This window comes from Chaetura pelagica, unplaced genomic scaffold (genome assembly GCF_000747805.2).
Source record: "Chaetura pelagica isolate M959 unplaced genomic scaffold, ChaPel_1.0 scaffold530, whole genome shotgun sequence".
Taxonomy (NCBI): domain Eukaryota; kingdom Metazoa; phylum Chordata; class Aves; order Apodiformes; family Apodidae; genus Chaetura; species Chaetura pelagica.
Genome location: NW_009951793.1, coordinates 657,280 through 676,854, shown reverse-complemented (window position 1 = coordinate 676,854; position 19,575 = coordinate 657,280). Strand labels below are relative to the sequence as shown.

General features: G+C 46.4%; 1 protein-coding gene across 1 annotated transcript; it reads right to left on the bottom strand.

Moving 5' to 3' along the window:
* Positions 1 to 12,298: 12,298 nt before the first annotated feature.
* On the bottom strand, positions 12,299 to 19,329 carry MIEF1 (mitochondrial elongation factor 1). The gene is made up of 5 exons (XM_010004839.1): positions 19,233 to 19,329; positions 17,519 to 17,667; positions 17,203 to 17,383; positions 14,953 to 15,215; positions 12,299 to 13,266 (listed from the first exon to the last, which is right to left on the bottom strand). The coding sequence occupies exons 2-5, from the start codon at positions 17,660 to 17,662 to the stop codon at positions 12,460 to 12,462; spliced, it is 1,395 nt and encodes a 464-aa protein (XP_010003141.1). The 5' UTR covers positions 17,663 to 17,667; positions 19,233 to 19,329; the 3' UTR covers positions 12,299 to 12,459.
* Positions 19,330 to 19,575: the final 246 nt, after the last annotated feature.

Below are 19,575 nucleotides of genomic sequence, written 5' to 3'. Positions count from 1 at the left end.
GGTCGCGGCCCCGCAGGCGGTGCTGCTAGGAAAGAAGGCAGCCCTGTTCCTGCCCCTGTGCCTGGCTGTGCAGTCCCCCGGGAGGTCTGTGGGCCAGCTAACTCTGCAGGAGCCTCTCGGGGGCCAACAGTTTGGGTTTCAGCCGCTTCATCGTTTCCCTCAGGCCAGACAAGCGTCAGGTGTGGTGAGCTGGGAGGGTGGGCAGCTGCGGCCTTCCTCCCTGTGTTAGAGCTGTCCCAGCTTCAAACGGCTGCTTTCCCACGTTGCCAGCTTCACGGTGTGCCACCAGCTCTGGGAGCTGTGGTGGGTCCGTGCTTTTTTCAAGCGTAATCATCCTGCAGGTCAGTTTGCTCTCAGCTGCTTCTGCAGAAAGCTCCACTGTTTCCCACTCAGAGCCTCCGTAGTATTTGTGTAAAGCCGCGGCCTTCACTGAGTTTGCTCAGGTGTGACTTATCTGGAACTCATTAAACGACTTCACTGATAATTCACGAGGATGGGCGTGACCAAGTTTCTACTTTTAGCAGTGTGATGTCACCATCATCACTACAAAGCAGGGTATGTCACTCCGCATCTCTAAACTGAACAATAGCTGCTGAATGAAAAAGGCATTTTTTTCCTCTTTGTGGATTTGTGTGGGGTTTTTTTTGTTCTGTTTTGTTTTTTGTTTGTTTGTTTTGTTTTGCTTGTTTGTTTTTGTTTTGGGTTACTTTCTCTAGAAGCAAGGACAGATTTTGGAATGACTCATTAAAATGGAGGAGGCACAGTAAAATGTTCTCCAGTTCTAGGAAGCACCACAGTATCAGCTCAGCCATCTAAGATGACTGTTCTGATAAATGGAGCAGGCAGATCTTGCTTCAAAACAAAATTTAGAGGATGCAGCAGCTTCTAAAGAAGCCAAGTGGGTGGTTGGATGGGAGGACAGCATTTCCATGTCCTTCCTGTCTCAGGGAGAGCTCTCACATCCCCTGCCATGCCTGCTTGCCCCTCCTTGAAGTAAAAAGAAAAGGGTGTTTGTCTGATTGCAATCGTAGCTAAATAACCAGAAATGCTATACACACCAAATCCTTCATCTTGAAAAGATAATTAGAGATTTCTCTGAAAGGACTCTGGGTGTGTGTGAGCAAGAATCGCACAAGCAAAAATTAAATATGCGATGAGGAACTTAACCCAGATCTGCCTGTTTCCTAGTTGCCTGGTTTCCCTTTTAGTGTGCAAACTCAGGTGGAAATTATTTAACACGCCCCAATCCAAAAACTGAAATCAAGCAAGCAGAAGCGAGGCATTTAATGAACAGCATATTATCTCCTGTTTCCTGAGGGGTTACAGAATTGCGTGTTGTTACATAATTTCATGAGCTGCGTTCCCAATTCCTTTTTAAATCACCTTTCTCCATTTGCACACACCACATCAAGAGGTTTCTCCTTTGTGGTGAAGGTTTTTCAGCCGATGTAGCAGATACTCCTTTCAGCCCAAGTAACAATTTATTGGGATTTCTTTTACAAAGAAAAGGACAAGTATTTACTAAGCAGAGAACTACTGGCTACCTGGTACTAACTCAGAAGTGTCTGTAAGGTGTGTCTTTCCACTGCTGGAGATTATATTTGTGGCTCAGAGACTGTGGAGAGAAGTGGCAGCTCTGAAGAGAACTGAATTTACAGCACAAAAAAAGTGGCTTCTGAATGAAGACTAATTTGTGTACATGGTCAATGAACTCCTGCTGACACATTAACAGCTTCACCACCATGGGTGTTATTTTCCTGCCCTGGATACTGTACCTTAGTATAGAGAGCTCCCCTGATAAGTAAGATCTATTGTGACCCAGAAGGAAGGGGCCAGCCACAAGTGAAAGGAGCTGCTTGTGCAGAGCTCACTGCAGGCCAGAGGCCAAAGTGACCTTGCTGGGGAGTGATGGACTGCCTTGATAAATACAGCACTGCAGAAAGACACCTCCAGCGAAACAGCAGCACCAGGAGGTGGAAAACTAATACTCCTCCATTCACCCTCCTCCATTATTAAGATGAAGGGACAATATATGACCTCTGTTTCTTTTCTTCTTTTCTTTTCTTTTCTTTTCTTTTCTTTTCTTTTCTTTTCTTTTCTTTTCTTTTCTTTTCTTTTCTTTTCTTTTCTTTTCCTTTCTTTTCTTTTCCTTTCTTTTCCTTTTTCTTTTCGAGAGTTAACATTGCAAAGCAAAAGAGGTTTTATTCTTTCACCAGCAAGCATACAGGAGATAAACACACTGAATGCTGTTATTAAGTACACAAAAGACAGGGAGGACGTAAATGTTTCCATAGTAACATCTCCTCGCGCAGTCTAGACTGTCTCTATAGGATGCTCTCAGGGACTGTCAGTGGGGTGGGGGGCAGGGAAGTACTCGTGGGCCTCTGTAGCAGCAAGTATTGCTGGGGCTGGGAAGGAAACTGGCAAAAGCAAAAAAGATGGAGATGTTTGCCCTTTCCTGAAGTGCTGGGAAAGCCTCAGCCAGGGAGACTTGCTGGCAGATGCTGCATCAGGCCAGCACATGACCCCTTTGGTGGCACTGGGCAGGTGGCTTTGAGTCCCCACTGAGCCTTGGTGCCCTGAGGAAGGGGCAGGTGGGCTTTTGGTTGGCGCTGGGCCCTGCTGGGGTGGCTGGGGAAGAGGGGGCATTGCCTGCTTTGCAGAATGAGTGTGAGGGCAAGTCCCTGAGGGGATTCTTGTAATGATTTCTGTCCTGCTAAGCTTCCAGCAGAAGGGGTAGGAAGCCTTACCCCACACTTCAATTAGCAAAGCATTTCCAGAGACCAGAAGGAGTTTTTTCTGGAGACAGTGTGCTGGGGGAAACACAAAGAAGGAATGAGGCAAAGCAGCTAGACATTTTGATCGATTTCATGGGGGAATTACTTACAACCTCTACAGCACAGGCTAATTTGCAGTGCTCGGTTGCTTCGCTCCTCATGCGGCACAAACAGGTATCCAAAGGATCTTTTCTGCCAGATTCTCATCATAAGCTATTTAGGGATTGCTTTATAGACCTGCCATTTTAAAACTAGATTGAAAAGCAAATGTATTTGATTGAAGATCAGGCTGGGAGGTATTACTGTCCATCTTTTATTATATGCAAACAGAAAATCAGTTAGCCATATGCTCTGCCGCATTTGTTTTGCACTAGTGCACCAAATGGAATCTCTAATAAATCATTCATTGCTTATTAACTCCCTCACTGTCTTGTGCTTCCATCCTGTCATGTAAATATCGCTGACATTTAAAATTAGGCTAATAAAAAAAAAAAAAAAGATTAAATCTGCAATTTACATTTGCAGCTTACAGTTCAATTGTTTGAGACAGAAATGGAAACAATCCTGGTTGTCCACCTACATTTTTCTTACTGTGCAAACGTGGGCACGCCAAGCACATGCTGGTAGCTCAGACAAGATGGCTCTCCAGAGGCTCAGTTACTCAGAATCAGCCGGGCTGTGGCCAGAGGCCACAGATAAAAACATTGTGCAAATCTGGTACGAGGGAGGTGAGTTTTTACTTGTAACTTGCCCAAGCATGAATTTCTTGAGCAAAGCTACAACTGGTTGAAAATTATGTGCAGCAAAAAATATGTGTGAAAGGCGGGAGGGGGGGTGGGTTGCTGACTTTTGTTCAGACCACTGGTGGATCTTTTTGGTTTTCTTCTCGTTCAGCCTTGTTTTATGATGATGAAAGGACCTGAGGGTCAAGAATAATCCCTCATGTGCAGTAGCACACGTGGGAGCAGTTTAGCACACAAAAGCCTTCCAGTTGTCCAAGCAATAAAAGAACAGTCACAAGTCTCATGGCAGCAGTTCTTCTTCACATGAGAACTAGTAGTTAAAGTGATATCCACCTCCCCAGACTGTGTGTTCAGTGCCTACCACAAAAGTTATGTATCTGTAGGTTATAAGCACTTGCGGGAGTCACACATGGCAGGTGCCTTGTAGCTTTGTGTGCAAAAGGATGAAGAGGAGAGTGACAATGCACGTTCCTTCCTTTCTAGCTGTGTGAAGTTAGTGAGAGCTGAGGCTGACAGGTTTGGGTTATGAGACTGCAGCAACTTAGCCACAGCCACCAGTGGGTGAGTTAACAGCCTGTCACCATGTTAGTGGGCTTGTCTTCCACCGTCTCACTGCCCTTTAGACTCAGCAGAATGAAGATTCCTTGCTCTATCAGTCCAACTGCACACCTGAACCTGGCACCTAAACTGGCAACTTTGTCTGAAGCAGGTGGGAAAGTTATTTGAGCTTGAGTTATTTCAGCCTCTCTGTTCAGTGAGGGGAGAGAGGGTGCAATGAAATGATCAATGAAGGGCTGAGAACACCAGACTATGCCCTGTGTGCTCCATCTGGAGATTTGGTTTTAACTTCACATAACTTCAGAGTTGTCTTGATAAGGCCAGGAAGAGAGACTGTGAATGGTTATATACTATTAATGACACAAAAGAAGGATCCTGGGGATACCTTGTGAGATCTCTGTCTCTGTTGCTGGCAGGCTACTTCAGCATGAGCATAGACAAACCAGGTAGTTCGGATGAAGCAGTGAAGCTCATTGGGGGATAAACTATCACTGAAGTTGTAGCTCCCCAGGTCCCCAGGGAGGAACACTGCAGACATTATTTAGTAATATTTTTTTCTCTTTTTCATAGACAGCAGCTGCTTGGTGGCTGGAATCTACCAGCAGACTTTGACCTGTTTTAATATAGACTTGTTTATAGGGGAGGAGAGAAATTCCTGGTAGATGTTGACTCAGGATATCATTGAGTTTATAGCTTTTTCCTGAATTACTGTCATGACTGTCATTTTCCCTCCTAAGGCCTCTGCATTAGGAGATTTGGCAAAGGATGCCAGAAAGGAGATTATTTTGAAAGACTTTGAGAATCTCAGGTCCCTGCACTTGTGCACAGGCTTGTGCATGGTCTCAGCAGAGCCTCCTCAGGTGCATTACAAGGGCACTGGCCATGGGCAAGCTGGGTAACAGTGCCCAAAGAAGACTTTGTGGCCAAAGTATCATATTGAATAGATGCTGTGACTTCTCAGTCCACTGCCTTCACTTACTTGTGCCACAGTGTCACTGCCACTAGGCAAGGCAGGCTCTGTCTGATCACAAAAGGGTGAAGTCTGTTCCAGGCTACAAGGCTTGGGAATCCAAGCTGCTGGTAACACCAAGCATCCCCTTTGCACTTTGCAGTGCAAAGTGATCGACTGAAGATGGATCACTCTTTATTAACTTTCTCTTCTTACTTAAGAAAGAAAACACAAAAGTAATAAAAAAGTAAGAAAGAGAAGGGAGGAAAGGAAGGGAGGAAAGGAAGGGAGGAAGGGAGGGAGGGAGGGAGGAAGGGAGGAAGGAAGGGAGGAAGGGAGGAAGGGAGGAAGGGAGGAAGGGAGGAAGGGAGGAAGGGAGGAAGGGAGGAAGGGAGGAAGGGAGGAAGGGAGGAAGGGAGGAAGGGAGGAAGGGAGGAAGGGAGGAAGGGAGGAAGGGAGGAAGGGAGGAAGGGAGGAAGGGAGGAAGGAATCGAGAGTGAGAGGAGGAAGGAAGGAAGGAAGGAAGGAAGGAAGGAAGGAAGGAAGGAAGGGAGGAAGGGAGGGAGGGAGGGAGGGAGGAAAAAAGAAAGATTCCTAATCCAAGTCAGTAGCTCAATGTTCAAGAAAAGGCACTGGACTAGATGTGTTCTAGTCTCTTTCGTGACCACAGACAGTGATTTGGAAAAGAGAAGGTTTGTGCCTTGGTCACACGCTTGCCTCAGCAAAAAACAACCTCCACTTGAGTGCCAGGAAGCTGGGACCCCTGCCAACATGCTCTCTAACAAGCAACGGGAGAGCTGTGGCTCTATGGGATTACTGTGTCTTGCACCATCTTTGCTTCAGTGTACCTCAGGCCCCCTGACAGCATTTCACCACTGCTACAAACAACCAGGAGTTGAACATAATTCAGATTATATTATCTACCTAAGTGGCAGCAGTTATTATGCCCAAGGCCATAACTATCCTCTGTGCTAAATAAATTAAAGAATTTGAAGGCAAAAATGTCTCTCTGCCATACTGCTTCCAGGAATGATTGCTTTTTGCATTTCAAAGGAGTATGAAGCCTGCCAGGGTATTATGAGTTTTGAAGTATTTTTTGTCATGGGACAGGTAAAGAGCCTGAACACTCCATCATTTGCAATCTATGCCCTTGTGTCTGTTGCCTGTTTGGTCTCTGTCCTTTGCAATGCTGAGCAGAATGAGTCAGAAGAGTTTTACCCAACTGGGATAACAGTAGTGGCATGTCTGATGGGACAGTATATCACCCCGTGCTTCTGTGGAATGGTGACAATTCTGCCACAGTGGGAGGCAGGGGGAGGGGTGGGCTTGAGCTGAACCAAGGGAACTGTTGCCTAAAAAAGAAAGCCTAGAATAAAACTGAAAACTCAAGCGAGCAACTTTTGCCCATTATTTGTATGGGGAAGGCTTTTAATGAAAAATGTGGTTAGAATTTATATATATATATATATATTTCCCCTGAGAAGCTTAACACTGAGTGTTAATAGATAGATCAAAGAGCGACTTAGTCACTGGAGCCAGAGAAATTGAACCAGGGCAGCAAAGTAAAAATCAATCTGACTTTTAGTGTGTTTAAAGTGATTTTGTTCAGAACTGACTTCTGTGTGAGCACTTAGGAAGGCTTAAGATCATGAAGAGTCTGAGTTCTGTCAGCCAAACTCTGTCTCCCACTCTCCTGCTATTCATAAAACAAGAACACTTTCCATGTATGGAGTGATTTCAGATCTTACCTGCCTTACCCATTGGTTTGACCACCCCTCTTTCACTTTACCATTTGCAAGATTATTCCACAGGATCACATACTATTAAGATATTATTAGTCTGCTGACCACCACATTTCTGGCTCTGTGACTTGTGAACAATGCTGTCCTTCTCAGAATATGCCAGTCAAATTTCTACACTGTCCTACTGCTGATTGTAGGGGACTCACTGATTACATGACAGCTATTTTAAGAAGGTTTTGATTCTTTTTTTTTTTTTAAAAAAAAAAAGGAACAGAAGGATATTTCTTCATAAACTCAGATCATAAAACTCAGCCTGACAAGGATAAAGAAGATAAAATCCAGATACCTTAAACCATTCTCCAAGTGTCTGCACTGCAGCAGTCCTCCCAGGGCTGGAAGCCAATACTGGGTTTCACTGGTAGGAGGGAGAATCTCCCATTTCTTACTTGCTGCCTCTGTGAGTAAAGCCCAACATTTCAAGACCCAGTCCCAGACTCAGTGATCCATGCTGGAGCCATTGAATTGTACCTGGTGTGGGTAGCTGGCCAACATATTTCATCTTATTTGGAAGAGCAGCCCCTCATTTGGAAGAGGCTCCTCTTTTTTTTTCCATGAGACTAAATTTAAAAAGCAGCAGCTGTTTGCAGCTTTTCTGGAGTTTAGAATGTCAAAATAAACCTTAACAAAAACACAGAGGTGATTAAGTATCTGGGGGGAGAAAAAAAAAAAAGCAACATTTATCATACAGCTCAACACTTCAGCATGATCATCTCAAATTTGGGGCACCATTCACCCTCTCTCCTCCAGCCTAAGACTGGATACAGAACAACCAGGCTGGAACTTACTTATTTTTAAAATGAAGAGATGCAAAAATAAGTAAGTAAAATGGAAGCTCAGCCACAGTTCATTACCAGGACAAGACTGTGGTTATATAACAAAACATGCAAACTATTTTGCTTTTTCAAAACTTCACTTTCCTCCTAAGCTCTTTGTTTCTTAGGCTAAAAACAAAAGAGATGCTGAGTCTCTGCAGCCTGGAGAACCTTAAGCTCCTCTTCTTTGTAGCAACCTTTTCCATACTTTTAAGCAATGATCCTGACTCACCTCAATTATTCCTTCTCTACATTAAACAAACCCCTATCTTTTGATCTTTCCTCCCTATTCATGCCAGGACAGCTTTTATGCAAAGGTGCAAACCACTGTATACATTAAATATGTGTTGCAAGCTCTAGGCTTTCCAGGCTATTACCTTGTGCGGGTAATACCTGGCACAGATTCCAACAGAGCAGCTCCTTTTAGCTGTTCCCGTAAGTCTCCATATGACATGAAATGTGCTTGATCTCATCTGATCTGCTTCTACCACAGAACAGATTAAAGGAAAAGAACAAAACAACACAGGCAAGGGCTCTCAGGAAAAAGAATATGTTAGAGATGTAGAGTCCCTTTGTTTCATAACATACCCTCCAAAATAGTTAAATGTTGATTGCTGAGGCTTCATTAAAACAAGCCTCACAGGACATTGTCACCACAGCCTGTCTTCCCAGAACTAAGGAGCCCAGGATCCATCAAAAGCAGCATCACTTCACGCTTTGATTTGACATCCAACGCTTCTGCCCCACCTTCCCAGGTAGCCACAGAAAACAGGATCTCACTGCAAAGAGCTTCAACACACCAGGCACAAGCCCCCCCTTTCCCAGGGCAGCAGCTTCCTCACCACCTCCAGGCTGATGCTGGGATAAGAGAGGATTGACACTTGGAAACCAGCCTGTGACTGAGCAAGGGCGAGGGAATCAGCACAGGAAAGTTTAATATTAAAGAGGCACGGAAGCCTGTGAAGTCTGGGGAGCCACATGAAAGCTGCTGCCTGCCCGGGCACGCAGGTGATCAGGGAAAGGATGGGAGGTACAGCACCATCGTTACACATCATCTTGTGACTGGTATGGATGCTGCCAGGAGCTGCACTGATTGCTCTCTCAAGGCAAGTTGCAGAGCGCCCAGAGCAGCAAAGGGAAAGCAAGTGAATCAGCAAGGGGCATGTTGGTCCCCAAGCACTCACCATGGGGCGGAATTATGTCAGCATAAAACTGGTGAAAGCAGAGATGTTCCTTTGTTTATAAACACATCAGAGACAACCAGACTTCTGTGGAAAGTAATTTTATTTTGGAATTTCACACACTCTTGTCACAGACCATGCACTTAAGACTTTCCCCTATACAAATCCACATATTCTCCAGACCTGGGAGAGATGGGGCATCATCTCTTCACTTCTCACTGTGAGTATCCACATTAAGAGAGAGGGCCCTGATGGCAGCTCACCAGGAGACAGAAAACAGCCTCTTGTTTCCATAATTGCTTTTAAAGACTGGAAAAGACATCCATCTGACTTGAAGGATTTGCAGTGGAGCTCAGCAGTAGTGAAATCCCATTGCTGAGCAAGCTGGTCCTCACCCCATTGGTTACAGGGAAGCAGACAACAATCTCCTGGGAAGCTCACAGGAGTGAAGCTATAGCAGAACACACTGAGGAATTCTTGGAGCCCAGGCAGCAAGCAACCAAACACACACTCTGGGTCCCTTACAATCAATTTGTCTCTTGAGCTGCTCGGCCAGGAAGGTGGCCAGGAGCTGCCCTTTTCACATTCAGCTTTAGGTCCTCCTGCTCTGTGCTAGTTTTGACAAGGAAGGAGCCAACTTTTGACAAGTAAGGCAGCCCTCTGGGCTGTACATTTAAACACATTTAATACTTAAAGGTGCCAGTTCTAAAGACCCTGCAACAGTCTGTTTAACCCATAGGCTGGGTATGGCATTAGCATAAATTTCCTGCATACTTATCCTGCTCCTTCTTCCCTGCCTCTGATGCCTGATGCTGCTCTCAAAATACTCCTAGTCACAGTGTTCCTGTGAGCTATTACATCTTTGGCCTTTGGTGAGACTGCCACTGGCAGGGCAGCTACTGCCCACCGTGGTGGCTGCCTGTGGAAGTGAGCATCTGCCTCCTGAGAACAGGCTTCTGGCTAGCTCAGAGGAGGGAAGAAAGTGTAAAGAAACGATGGAGGTGATTCAAGTGAAGTGGAGCAAAATCTACAGAAAGGCAAAAAGGCAGCTTCAGTCTCCATTTGATGCATAAATTGAGCTCAATAGCAGCAAGAAATGGCCATAAAATATTAATTAATTAGGTTGCCAGGATGAAGTAAAAGCCTTTATATAAAAAATTCTATACACTGATAAGTATGTGGCAACTGTCCTCCAGGCAGCTCAGACAGCAGCTTCTTCCTGCTCATGTTATCACCTTTTTTGTATCTGTCGTTGCTGCTCAATTCTGTGTGAAGACGGTGCTATTGGAGTCAGCACCAAGTGAGGGGTGAGATCACACGGAAGAAACAAACTTACAAGGAACTCCTGACAATCCCAATATTTTAATATTTTTGCTGACCTTCAAGTAATTAGAAGAAAGGGGAATTTCCCCCAATAGCCTACAGGCTCCAAGTCTCATCTATCTGCTTCTAGGGTATGAAGGCTGACATCAGAATGGCAGTGGAGGGCAGGGAAAGAAAGAAGGGAAAAAATCCAGGAGCCAGAGTGAATAGCAATCAACAGCAGACCAATACTGACTGCTGCACAAAACACAAAATCATACAAATGACATTTCTGCTAACCTTTCATAGACTACAGATTTTATATATACACACAAACTTCAAAGTATGCATCTGGCAGTCTAGAAAATACCAGGTGCCCTAAGGATTAAATAATTTAAAATGCAACATTGTGTTATCACTGTATACAGAATACTATCTGACACATTGGCTAAAAAGGACAGATTGCCCGAGAAAGATGCTCCCACCCTCATCTCACCAGCACTGCCTCTAAAAAGAAAACAAGGGCTAAAGACTCCCCCTGTGGTTCTACTCCTGAAATTCACCTTGAAACTTATCTGACAAAGGTGGGGGAAAGTCTTGAGAGGAAGGAATCCTGCTCCCTCCAAACTCTTGCTGCTGCAGTGCCCATCTCCATTGGCTAGGGAAGCTGGACAGCAAGGGGGAAAAACGATTACTAAAGCTGGGGAAAGGCAAGGACATTTCTGTAACGGCAGCTGTGCTGGTCTTTTGAGAGAGAGACAGCCCCAGATTTGGGGGGACACTCTCCCTCCCCCTTTTTGAAGACAGGAGACCAGAATACTGAATGCAGAGTATACAGAGTCCACGTGGCTAGTGTAGGAGATATCAACAGTACAGCAGCTGCCCCCTGAAAGCCATACTGCAGTCCAGCAGCAGTAGATGGGAGGGCAGCTGAAGGAGAACAGGATGGCAGCTGTAAACACAAGTGGGCAGAACTGCATTGCCAATAGGTCCAAAGAGACAGAACGGGGAAGATGTGCCCTCACCAGCTTTCTAAGAGTAACTGGGAAGCACTGGGAAGTCAACACATGGGAATGAGGAAGAGGATGGACAGACGCAGTTCTGAGGTGGCTGAGAAGGGGACTAAAAACATACTGAGAGCAGACAGCAAAGTCAACTTATCTCTAAATGCCAGCTCTGTAAGTCTACCCTAGTATCAGCATATGGGACAGAACCTTGCTGATGACAACAGTTCAGTCCCCTCACCTTCAAAGACTTACAGCTGGTGAGAATCTGGCTTACGTGTGCTTATTATAAAGCCCTTTGAGGCATGCAGTCTTGCTTCCACCTCCTATAAACCAGAACAGCCATAAGCTCTGGGGGACAAGATGAAAAAAAATAATCCATGTTCCCATATGTGTCTCCCACCCCTCCCCCATAATCAGTCTCTCTTCCTCTAGGCCACAGACAGACATCTAAGGAGCTGCTCTGCTCTGCATTCCCAGGGCCATTCCCACAAGCAACACGGAAGTGGATCTGGCTAGGCAGGAATGGCAAGCGCAGCTCCTTTGGCCTCATCACACAGCCAGACCACAAAGGCTTCCTCCTCTCCTGCGACAGCTTCAGTGAGAATTGTCCACACTGGAGGTTGTATCACAGCAGACTGGACACGCCTCTGCCCTTATCCCTGAACCCAGCTTGCAAGGGATGAGAAGGCTCCATAGAAGCAGGAGTAGCTGGCATTCTTCTCTTCCAAGGTCTACATCCCTAAATACTGCCAGTGTAATAATTACCCACTCGAGGATTAGAAAAAACCCAGCCCTATCCAAAACATCTTGCTCAGTCTGCCCTGCACAACTGGATCAAAGGGACCCAAAAGAAGAAGAAAAAATAACAAGAGTGTAGCAAAGCAGAGAAAAAGAAACATGGGGTAAAATCAGACTGAAGGAAAGGACAGGACCTCAACGCAATTCTGCTAAAATTGTCCTTGGATTTACCAGCCCAGTTCCACCTTCTTCAGACCAAAATGGACTTGCTGCAATTAAGTGTACTAAAGGCAAAAGAAGTGCATAGTCTGTCTGGGTTTTTTTTTTGGTAGACACTTAAACGTCAGCAGAATTTAAGCAAAAATCTTCACGCTGCAGTTTTAGCCTCTTTTCCCTAGCCAACGGGTACCTGTTGGGGCAGAGATGGTGGAAATGGACCAGTAGCACCAAGAAATCCAGTGGGAGCACCAACTCCACAGAAGGAAGAAATAATGAACTAAAAGGAGACAGAGAGAGAGAGAAGTGGAGGAGACACATTTTGCAGTCCACCTTGGCTAACCCCTATCAATACTTCCCCCAGTAAGGCCCCATTACGTCTGCAGCAAGACCTCTGGCTCTGAGAGAGAGCTGTAGAGGGTGTATCCCAACTCATCCACTTCCTCAGGGGTGAGCTCTGAAAATAAGTTCACCTTGGGGTTCAGAGCACTTGGGAGGACACCTGCTTCCAAGTAGCGGATCAACCCCTTCAGTGCCTGCAAGAAGCGATCAGCCAGCATGTCCTGGGACCAGTCAGACTCTTCTTGGGATAGGTGCAGGATGACATTGGTGAGCTGGCTGGCAGTGAGGTGGCCCAGGGCTGGGTTCAACTTGCATATCGCTTTGAAGATCTTCAGGCACAAGCAACGGCAGCCAGAATCACCCTGGTCCAGAGCTCGGAGGCGAGCCGTTTCTGCTGGCCGCAGGCTCAGTCGCCACAGATTGTCATTATGGACCAATCGATGGGGTCTGGCCACAAGGATGATGTCACCCAGGGTCAGGGATGGCAGGAAGTCAATAAAAAGATGCCGTCCTGGATCATACTGGACTTCCAGTGTCAAATCTGCTGGAGGAGCTGCTGGACGGATCACATAATCCAAGAGAGAACCAATTGCTGGCCAGTTGATGGAGCCAGCTACAACTTTCTCAAAGGTGTCTGCTACAGCTTTGGGGGAAAGGTAACCTCCCACCACACAGCGGTCCCAGTAGCTGCTCCCACGGGGAAAGTACTCAGGGTTTTCCCGACGCACCAAGTAGAAGCCAGGAATGTTCATGATGGTGTCCTCCCCAGGGATGCATGACCACAGGTTCTGCTCCAGCATCAGAGGCACAATGAGCTGGATGTGGTCAGCTGTCACCACCTTTCACAAGAGAGAAAAGTCAGTAAGAACAAGCTTTCCCTTTCCATACTCAGTTTTATTCACCACCTTTAGATAGCCTTCTGTTCAAAGGAACTTCAAATAAGGACTCAGCTGCCGCACTCTCCTCTCTGCATGGGATTCGCAGCCTCCCTTTGTCAAAAGACATTCTGAAGGACTATTTCCCATTGCCAGTGGAATAACTCCAAGCCATAACCCAAGCTAGTGCTTATACTGTATGTACTATTTCGAGATATTTCAATACTTCCAAGACCTGACAGGGACTGCATATAGCCAAATCATTTTGCCTTCTGTTGTTCTAAGTCAAAGAATCATAGGATAGTTTGGGTTGGAAAGGGCCTTTAAAGGTCATCTAGTTTAGCCCCCCCCTGCAGTGAGCAGGGGCATCTTCAACTAGATCAGGCTGCTCACAGACATGGCCTAACCTGGCCTTGAATGTTCTACCACCTCTCTGAGCAACCTGTTCCACTGTATCAGCCCTCTCATTGAAAAAATGTCTTCCTAGTATCCAGTCTAAATCTACCCTTTCAGTCTAAAACCATTACCCCTTGTACAATCACTACAGGCCCTGCTAAAAAGCTTGTTCCCATCTTTCTTATAGGCTAAGTTTTGAAAGGCTACAATAAGGTCTCCCTGGAGCCTTCTCTTCTCCAGGCTGAACAACCCCGATTCTCTCAGCCTGTTCTCTTAGCAGAGGTGCTCCAACCCTCTGATCATCTTTGTGGCCCTTCTCTGGACCTACTCCAGCAGGTTCTTGTGGTGCAGCTTCAGAACTGGACACAGTACTCCAGGTGGGATCTCACCAGGGCAGAGTAGAGGAGGAGAATCACCTCCCTTGACCTGCTGGCCATGCTTCTTGTGATGAGGGCCAGCATACTGTTGGCTTTCTGGGCTGCAAAAGCAGCCTTATTCCACTCTTTGGATTTGAGATGCAACTGACCCAGGGCACAGCAACAATACGATAATTTAAAACAGGAGGCAGAGTATTATGTTTCTAAGCAAGCTGAAGTTGCCATGGTTTTGTTATCCCATGCTACAACTAGGTACTGCCCTCACCCAGTCTGTCACATTGTTAGGAAAAGGTCATTAAAGATCCCTTTTCACCAGTGTGCTTAAGACCACAGCTCTTAAGTTTCACTGGACACTTGACACTCCATTCCAGAGCTCTGACTCAAACAAAAAAGTGTGCCTCTGAATCACTCACTATAGCCACGGGCATCTTGCCATCAGGGAGACATGCAGCAGGGACTGCTGTCCAATCCAGGTCTGCCATGCATTAAAAAAAAAAAAAAAAAAAAAAGAGTAGGGAAGACCTACATGAATACATAGGAGTTCTAAGGGAGTATCACGTCTTTGGGAAGAGACAGAAGGGAGAGAGAGAAAACAGAGGTCTACTGGAGAAACAGCAAGAAAACACACAGCTAAGGAGGAAGACAGAGGGGAAGGAAAAAAGGGTTGGGATAATCTGGAGAAATAAAACAGCAAAAAGCAAACTCGTCACAGACAAAGCTAGAGCAGCCTAGTCATGCCCATTCAAACCGTACTGCAGGAACCAACGCCCGGCTCCACGGTGGGAATGCTGAGCCAGCACTGCCAAGAGGGAAGCCTGACATGCCCCTGCCTAGTCAGCCTTCTGAGTAACGACCCATCACGCGGCCCCAGAATTACCTGCAGATCATCGTAGAGGCTGCCGCTCAGGTACATGTCCCGCAGGGGCATGTCGGGCAGCTTGGCTCGCAGGAAGCTGCGCAGCTCCGCGCAGATGTCCACGGCAGCTTGCTTGGCCCGAGCCTGCTCCTCCCCTGGGATGGCCACCTTCCTCCGGTAGTAAGCAAAGAGCTTCTCTTGCAGAGACAGGCGAAGGCGGGACTTTTTCAGCTCCACTTGGCTCCTCTTGGCAGATGGCTTGGGCTTCGTGGCTCGGAAAAAGTCTGCAAGACACCAGAAGAGCTGTTGATCGTCTGGGGCGTTTTACTGAGAGCTGCTCAAAAAGCTTTCAGCAGATGTTCTGCATGCTGGACACAGGTACCAGGCAAAAGGGAGCTGCTGAGAAACTTCAAAATATGGCACTACGAGCATCAAACTGGAGGAAAACAAGTCACTAGATTTGGAATTTATCAAGAACAAGGCTAACATTGTGCACAAGGAAGTAATTTTAATGGCTGCGTGGCCAGTACCTCAGTTCTTCAAACATCCAGCACTGTTATCTGTTCAGAAGCTTTTCAACATGATGCCAAACCAGTGGATCAAACGCTGCTGAACAACCGTCATGATCTCATTAAGTTTTTTAACATTATTATGGATTTTTTACAAATTATCAGCAAAACCCAGAACTGGCTAGGGTGTGAGATCCGGGAAGAATGTGCCACTTGGAAATGGAACAGTTGTCAGGAGTCTGATCAACACCAATCAGGATGGTGAGATGACACATCTTGGGGCCAGCAGAGCTCAGGCAGTCATAGCCCCAGTGAAAACTTCCCTTGAACTTTCACTGGCCACAGAGCAGAGAGCACAGCCTTGGGCACAACAGAACAGTACAACACTTCATGCTGCCATCTGTGTTATTAAACAACATCTAACCCACATAAAGTCTCTAAGCCCCTTTTTTTCTGACTGGTTTCCTAAAGAAATAGGTCAACGCTTCCCATCCATCTTTGGACTTTTCTTAATAACTACCAAGAGTTTCAGAAGTTATCGATTGAAGGAAGAATTACAGACCTAAGAGACCTCTGGAAGAGCTGTGGTACAGGTGCATGAGAAACCCCCGAGTCAGTGGGCCCATTAAGGCAAGCAGCTGTTGCACATTTCTTTGGCAAGAGGCGTTTGGCAACACAGAATGACTGACCAAGCTGCGTGCAGACCGACCCTTGCCCAGCCTCAGCAGCTGCTGTCTCTTGTCCCACTGGGGTTTTTTGGACAGATTCCAGGGTTTATGTGAAAAGGCAAAACCCTGCAAACCACAAGGAACTAGACTTCATTGCCTGTTCATGAAAAAACTTATTTTTCTCTCTGAACTTTCTACGTCAAGAATGCAAGATGCCATCATCCAAGGTTTTATTCCTCAATCCTCATCTTTCGGGTGTCCAGCCAAATGATCTAGACCGCATTTAACACAGCTGTCTAGTTATTTAACATCTCCTCAGAAGAAAATCCATTGCCATCCTGAAGCTGACTTTTTTTGCAGAAAATCCGGAAATCAATTTAAAGCTTGATTGTTACTTCTCAGATTCAAAGCAACTCAATCTAAGAAGGTCCCTGATTTTTATTTTAAATCACCAAGTATAAAACTCCTGACATGACTAGAGATGGAAAGTAAAACCAATGAGAAAATCCAACCAACCACAAACAACAAACACCAACTGACTCTACATCAATTATCATCTCCTCTCAAAAAGACTGTAGGTGACTTTCAGTGATGTGATAAAGACTTGACTTAGCATTAAGCAGTACTAAACAAGCCAACAGTGTTCCAGAAATTATTAGAAAAAGGGTAGAAAAAAATAACATAGGAATTACTATTTTAAATTGCTAGGACATTCAACATTTGAATATTCTCCTCTAAAAAGACAAACTGGAATGGTCCAAAAAAAAGTAACAAAGAGCTTGAAAGGAATGGAGTAGCTTTTTATCAGGAAGGATTTCACAGGTAAGTATTGAGCTTGAAAGATAAAAGACTGAGGGAGAATAAACCTTAAAACCATGAGGTCATGAGAGGAATGAAGAATGCAAACAGATGACTATTCACTAGTTCCCAATCTGACTTCTAACTCTTGAAGTTATCAGTAGACCTGCTTAAAAGAAAAACACAAAAATGCTGGGCTAGACAGAACATTCTCTTTTCTCCCCTTCCACTAAATGAATCCAGGGTTTGTGACCCTGGGTGATTTTGCAATGCAGGGGAATCCCCCTGCTCCTTACCTGTGTCTGCAGCCGAAGGATCGGTGGGAAGGGTCTGCAGGGAGCGGCTGAGGTTGGTCTTCATGTCCTGGCTCAGCAGGCGTGAGGAGGAGCCCAGCCAGTTTGGTTCTTCCCAGCTTCTCTTTCCCGACTGGCTCAAGCGAGTGGGGCTGCTGGGAGCACTGATTGCCCGGTCATACATCTAAAGCAACATCACCAGCCTGAGTCGCTAAAGGTCCAACGTCTGCATTCTACCCAGAGCCTAGTGCCAGCATCCCCGGCCTTTTCCCTTCCCACCCCTCCTCTCCAGTGCCCCGTGCCCTGCAGGGTGGCTCACCCGCTTGACGGCCAGCGTGGCGATGCCCAGCATGGCAGCTCCCCCCACGCCCAGCACCAGCCGGGCGTTGGACAGCACGAAGTCGATGGCCGTGCCGATGCCGTTGTCATCCTTCCTCCCTCTGCGCGGCCCCGCGCCCGCCATCCCACCTGGAAAGAGCGGGAGCCTTCAGCAAACAGGTCAAAACACGCAGGCCTGCTCCTGCCCCCCACGGTCCAGGCTCCTGGGGTCTTGGCATGGGGACACAGGATGGGACAACCTAACCCTGCAGCCTCTTTCACTATCTCCCCTCTCAGTCCCAGGCATGTCAGAACGCCTGTACTGACCAAGTTCTGAAATGACAACATTTCTCTGCTTCCAGCTTCGTTTATGACCTGAGAAAAAACATCCCAGATTTGATACGGCCTCTAATCATGGAATTGTCAGAGTTTGAAGGGACCTCTAGAGATCATCCAACTCCCCTGCTAAAGCAGGATCCCTTAGAGTGCATTACTCAGGACTGCATCTTGGTGGGTTTGGAATATCTCCAGAAAAGGGGGCTCACCAACCTCCCTGGGCAGCCTGTTCCAGTGCTCTGTCACCCTCACTGTAAAGAAGTTCTTCCTCATATTTAAATGGAACTTCCAGTGTTCCAGCTTGTGCCTGTTGCCCCTCATCCTGTCACTGGGAACTACTGAAAAGAGTCTGGCTCCATCCTCCTTGCACCCACCCTTTAGATACTTGTAGGCATTAATAAGGTCTCCCCTCAGCCTTCTCCAGGGAAGAAGAGAGGCCCAGCTCTCTCAGCCTTTCCCCATAAGGGAGATGTTCCAATCCCCCAATCTTTGTTGCCCTCCACTGGACTCTCATTTAAGCAGGTTTAATTTGCAGTCATCTAATGTTTTTTTAAAAAAAAGAAAGTAAGATTTACTTCAACAATATTTTGCATTAAAACCAAATATATTATGTAAAACTCAATGACCACCCTTTTCAATTCGTGCTTCTCAACCAAAGTAGGGCTTTTAAAATGCCAATTAGTTTTCTTATTCTCAACCTAATGCATGTTATTTCACTCACAGACAAGGTGATGCAGGGATGCTCAACTGCTTGCCCAGAACAAATCAGAGTCTTCCCAAGATTTGACAGGCACTCTCATAGTATCCACTCCCCCAGATTCATTGTTGGACAATGGATGTCCTAGATACTTCAAAGACACCCAAGAATCAACCGTAGAGACCACAACACACCAGAAAGGGAACAGCTCCCTTGCTTTCACTGGACATTTATTCCTGCCCTCAAGGCTGGTGGGTTTGACTCTCCTACGAGTCATGTATGACATGAACATTAGTATTTCCTTACACATATACTTTTTCCTCCAATTCTCTTTTAACCTGATCTTGGTATTTACATTTAAACAGTCTCTCTAGCCAACTACATGTGTAAAACACACTTTGTCACCTCTGCACCCATAGATTGATCCTTAGTGAAACTCCATGAAAACACCAGGAAACTCTTCCTGCCTGAGTTGAGATCTGTTTCCTAAGTCAGTGTCTAAGCTTCAGAGTGGTTTAAAACTGCCCTTAGGTTTTCCTAATGCCAAGCTATTTTTTTTTGCTGCTGGTCTGATGAACCAGGAATCCATTCTTCATCCCTAGGCAAAAAAACCCCGCACTTTCACAAAGCAAACTGTACTAACAGCACCAAGAACGTGGTTACATCGTTGTGAATGACCTACCTGTGACCTAACGCATTTGTAAGGAGAACAGGAGAGACCTCCTGCCGTGCCCGTGGAAGCACCTTCCAGATTTCTTCAGGACAGTGCTGGGCAGGGAGCATCAATTATCTCTTTCGGTTGACGAGGAGATTTTGGAAAGACGAAGGAGCTGCCGGGAATCTCTACACCAGCCCCCCGAGATTGCTCTGCAGGAAAGCCCGCCCCTTCTCCAGCTGCCTCTCCTTGTCCTCGGGCCGCTGCAGCCCCTGGTTCCTGCGGAACTCGCGGCGGATGGCGGCGAGGTAGAACTCCCGGTCGGTGTAGCGCAGCCCGCGCCCGCGGCGCAGCAGGGCCCGGGAGAGGG

Coding starts and splice junctions, on each gene's coding strand:
- MIEF1 (XM_010004839.1), bottom strand. CDS start 17,662: ATGGCGGGCGCGGGGCCGCGCAGAGGGAGGAAGGATGACAACGGCATC. Junction 17,384..17,518: donor CCACGCTGGCCGTCAAGCGG/GTGAGCCACCCT, acceptor ATGTTGCTTTAG/ATGTATGACCGGGCAATCAG. Junction 13,267..14,952: donor GCCTCTACGATGATCTGCAG/GTAATTCTGGGG, acceptor CTCTTGTGAAAG/GTGGTGACAGCTGACCACAT.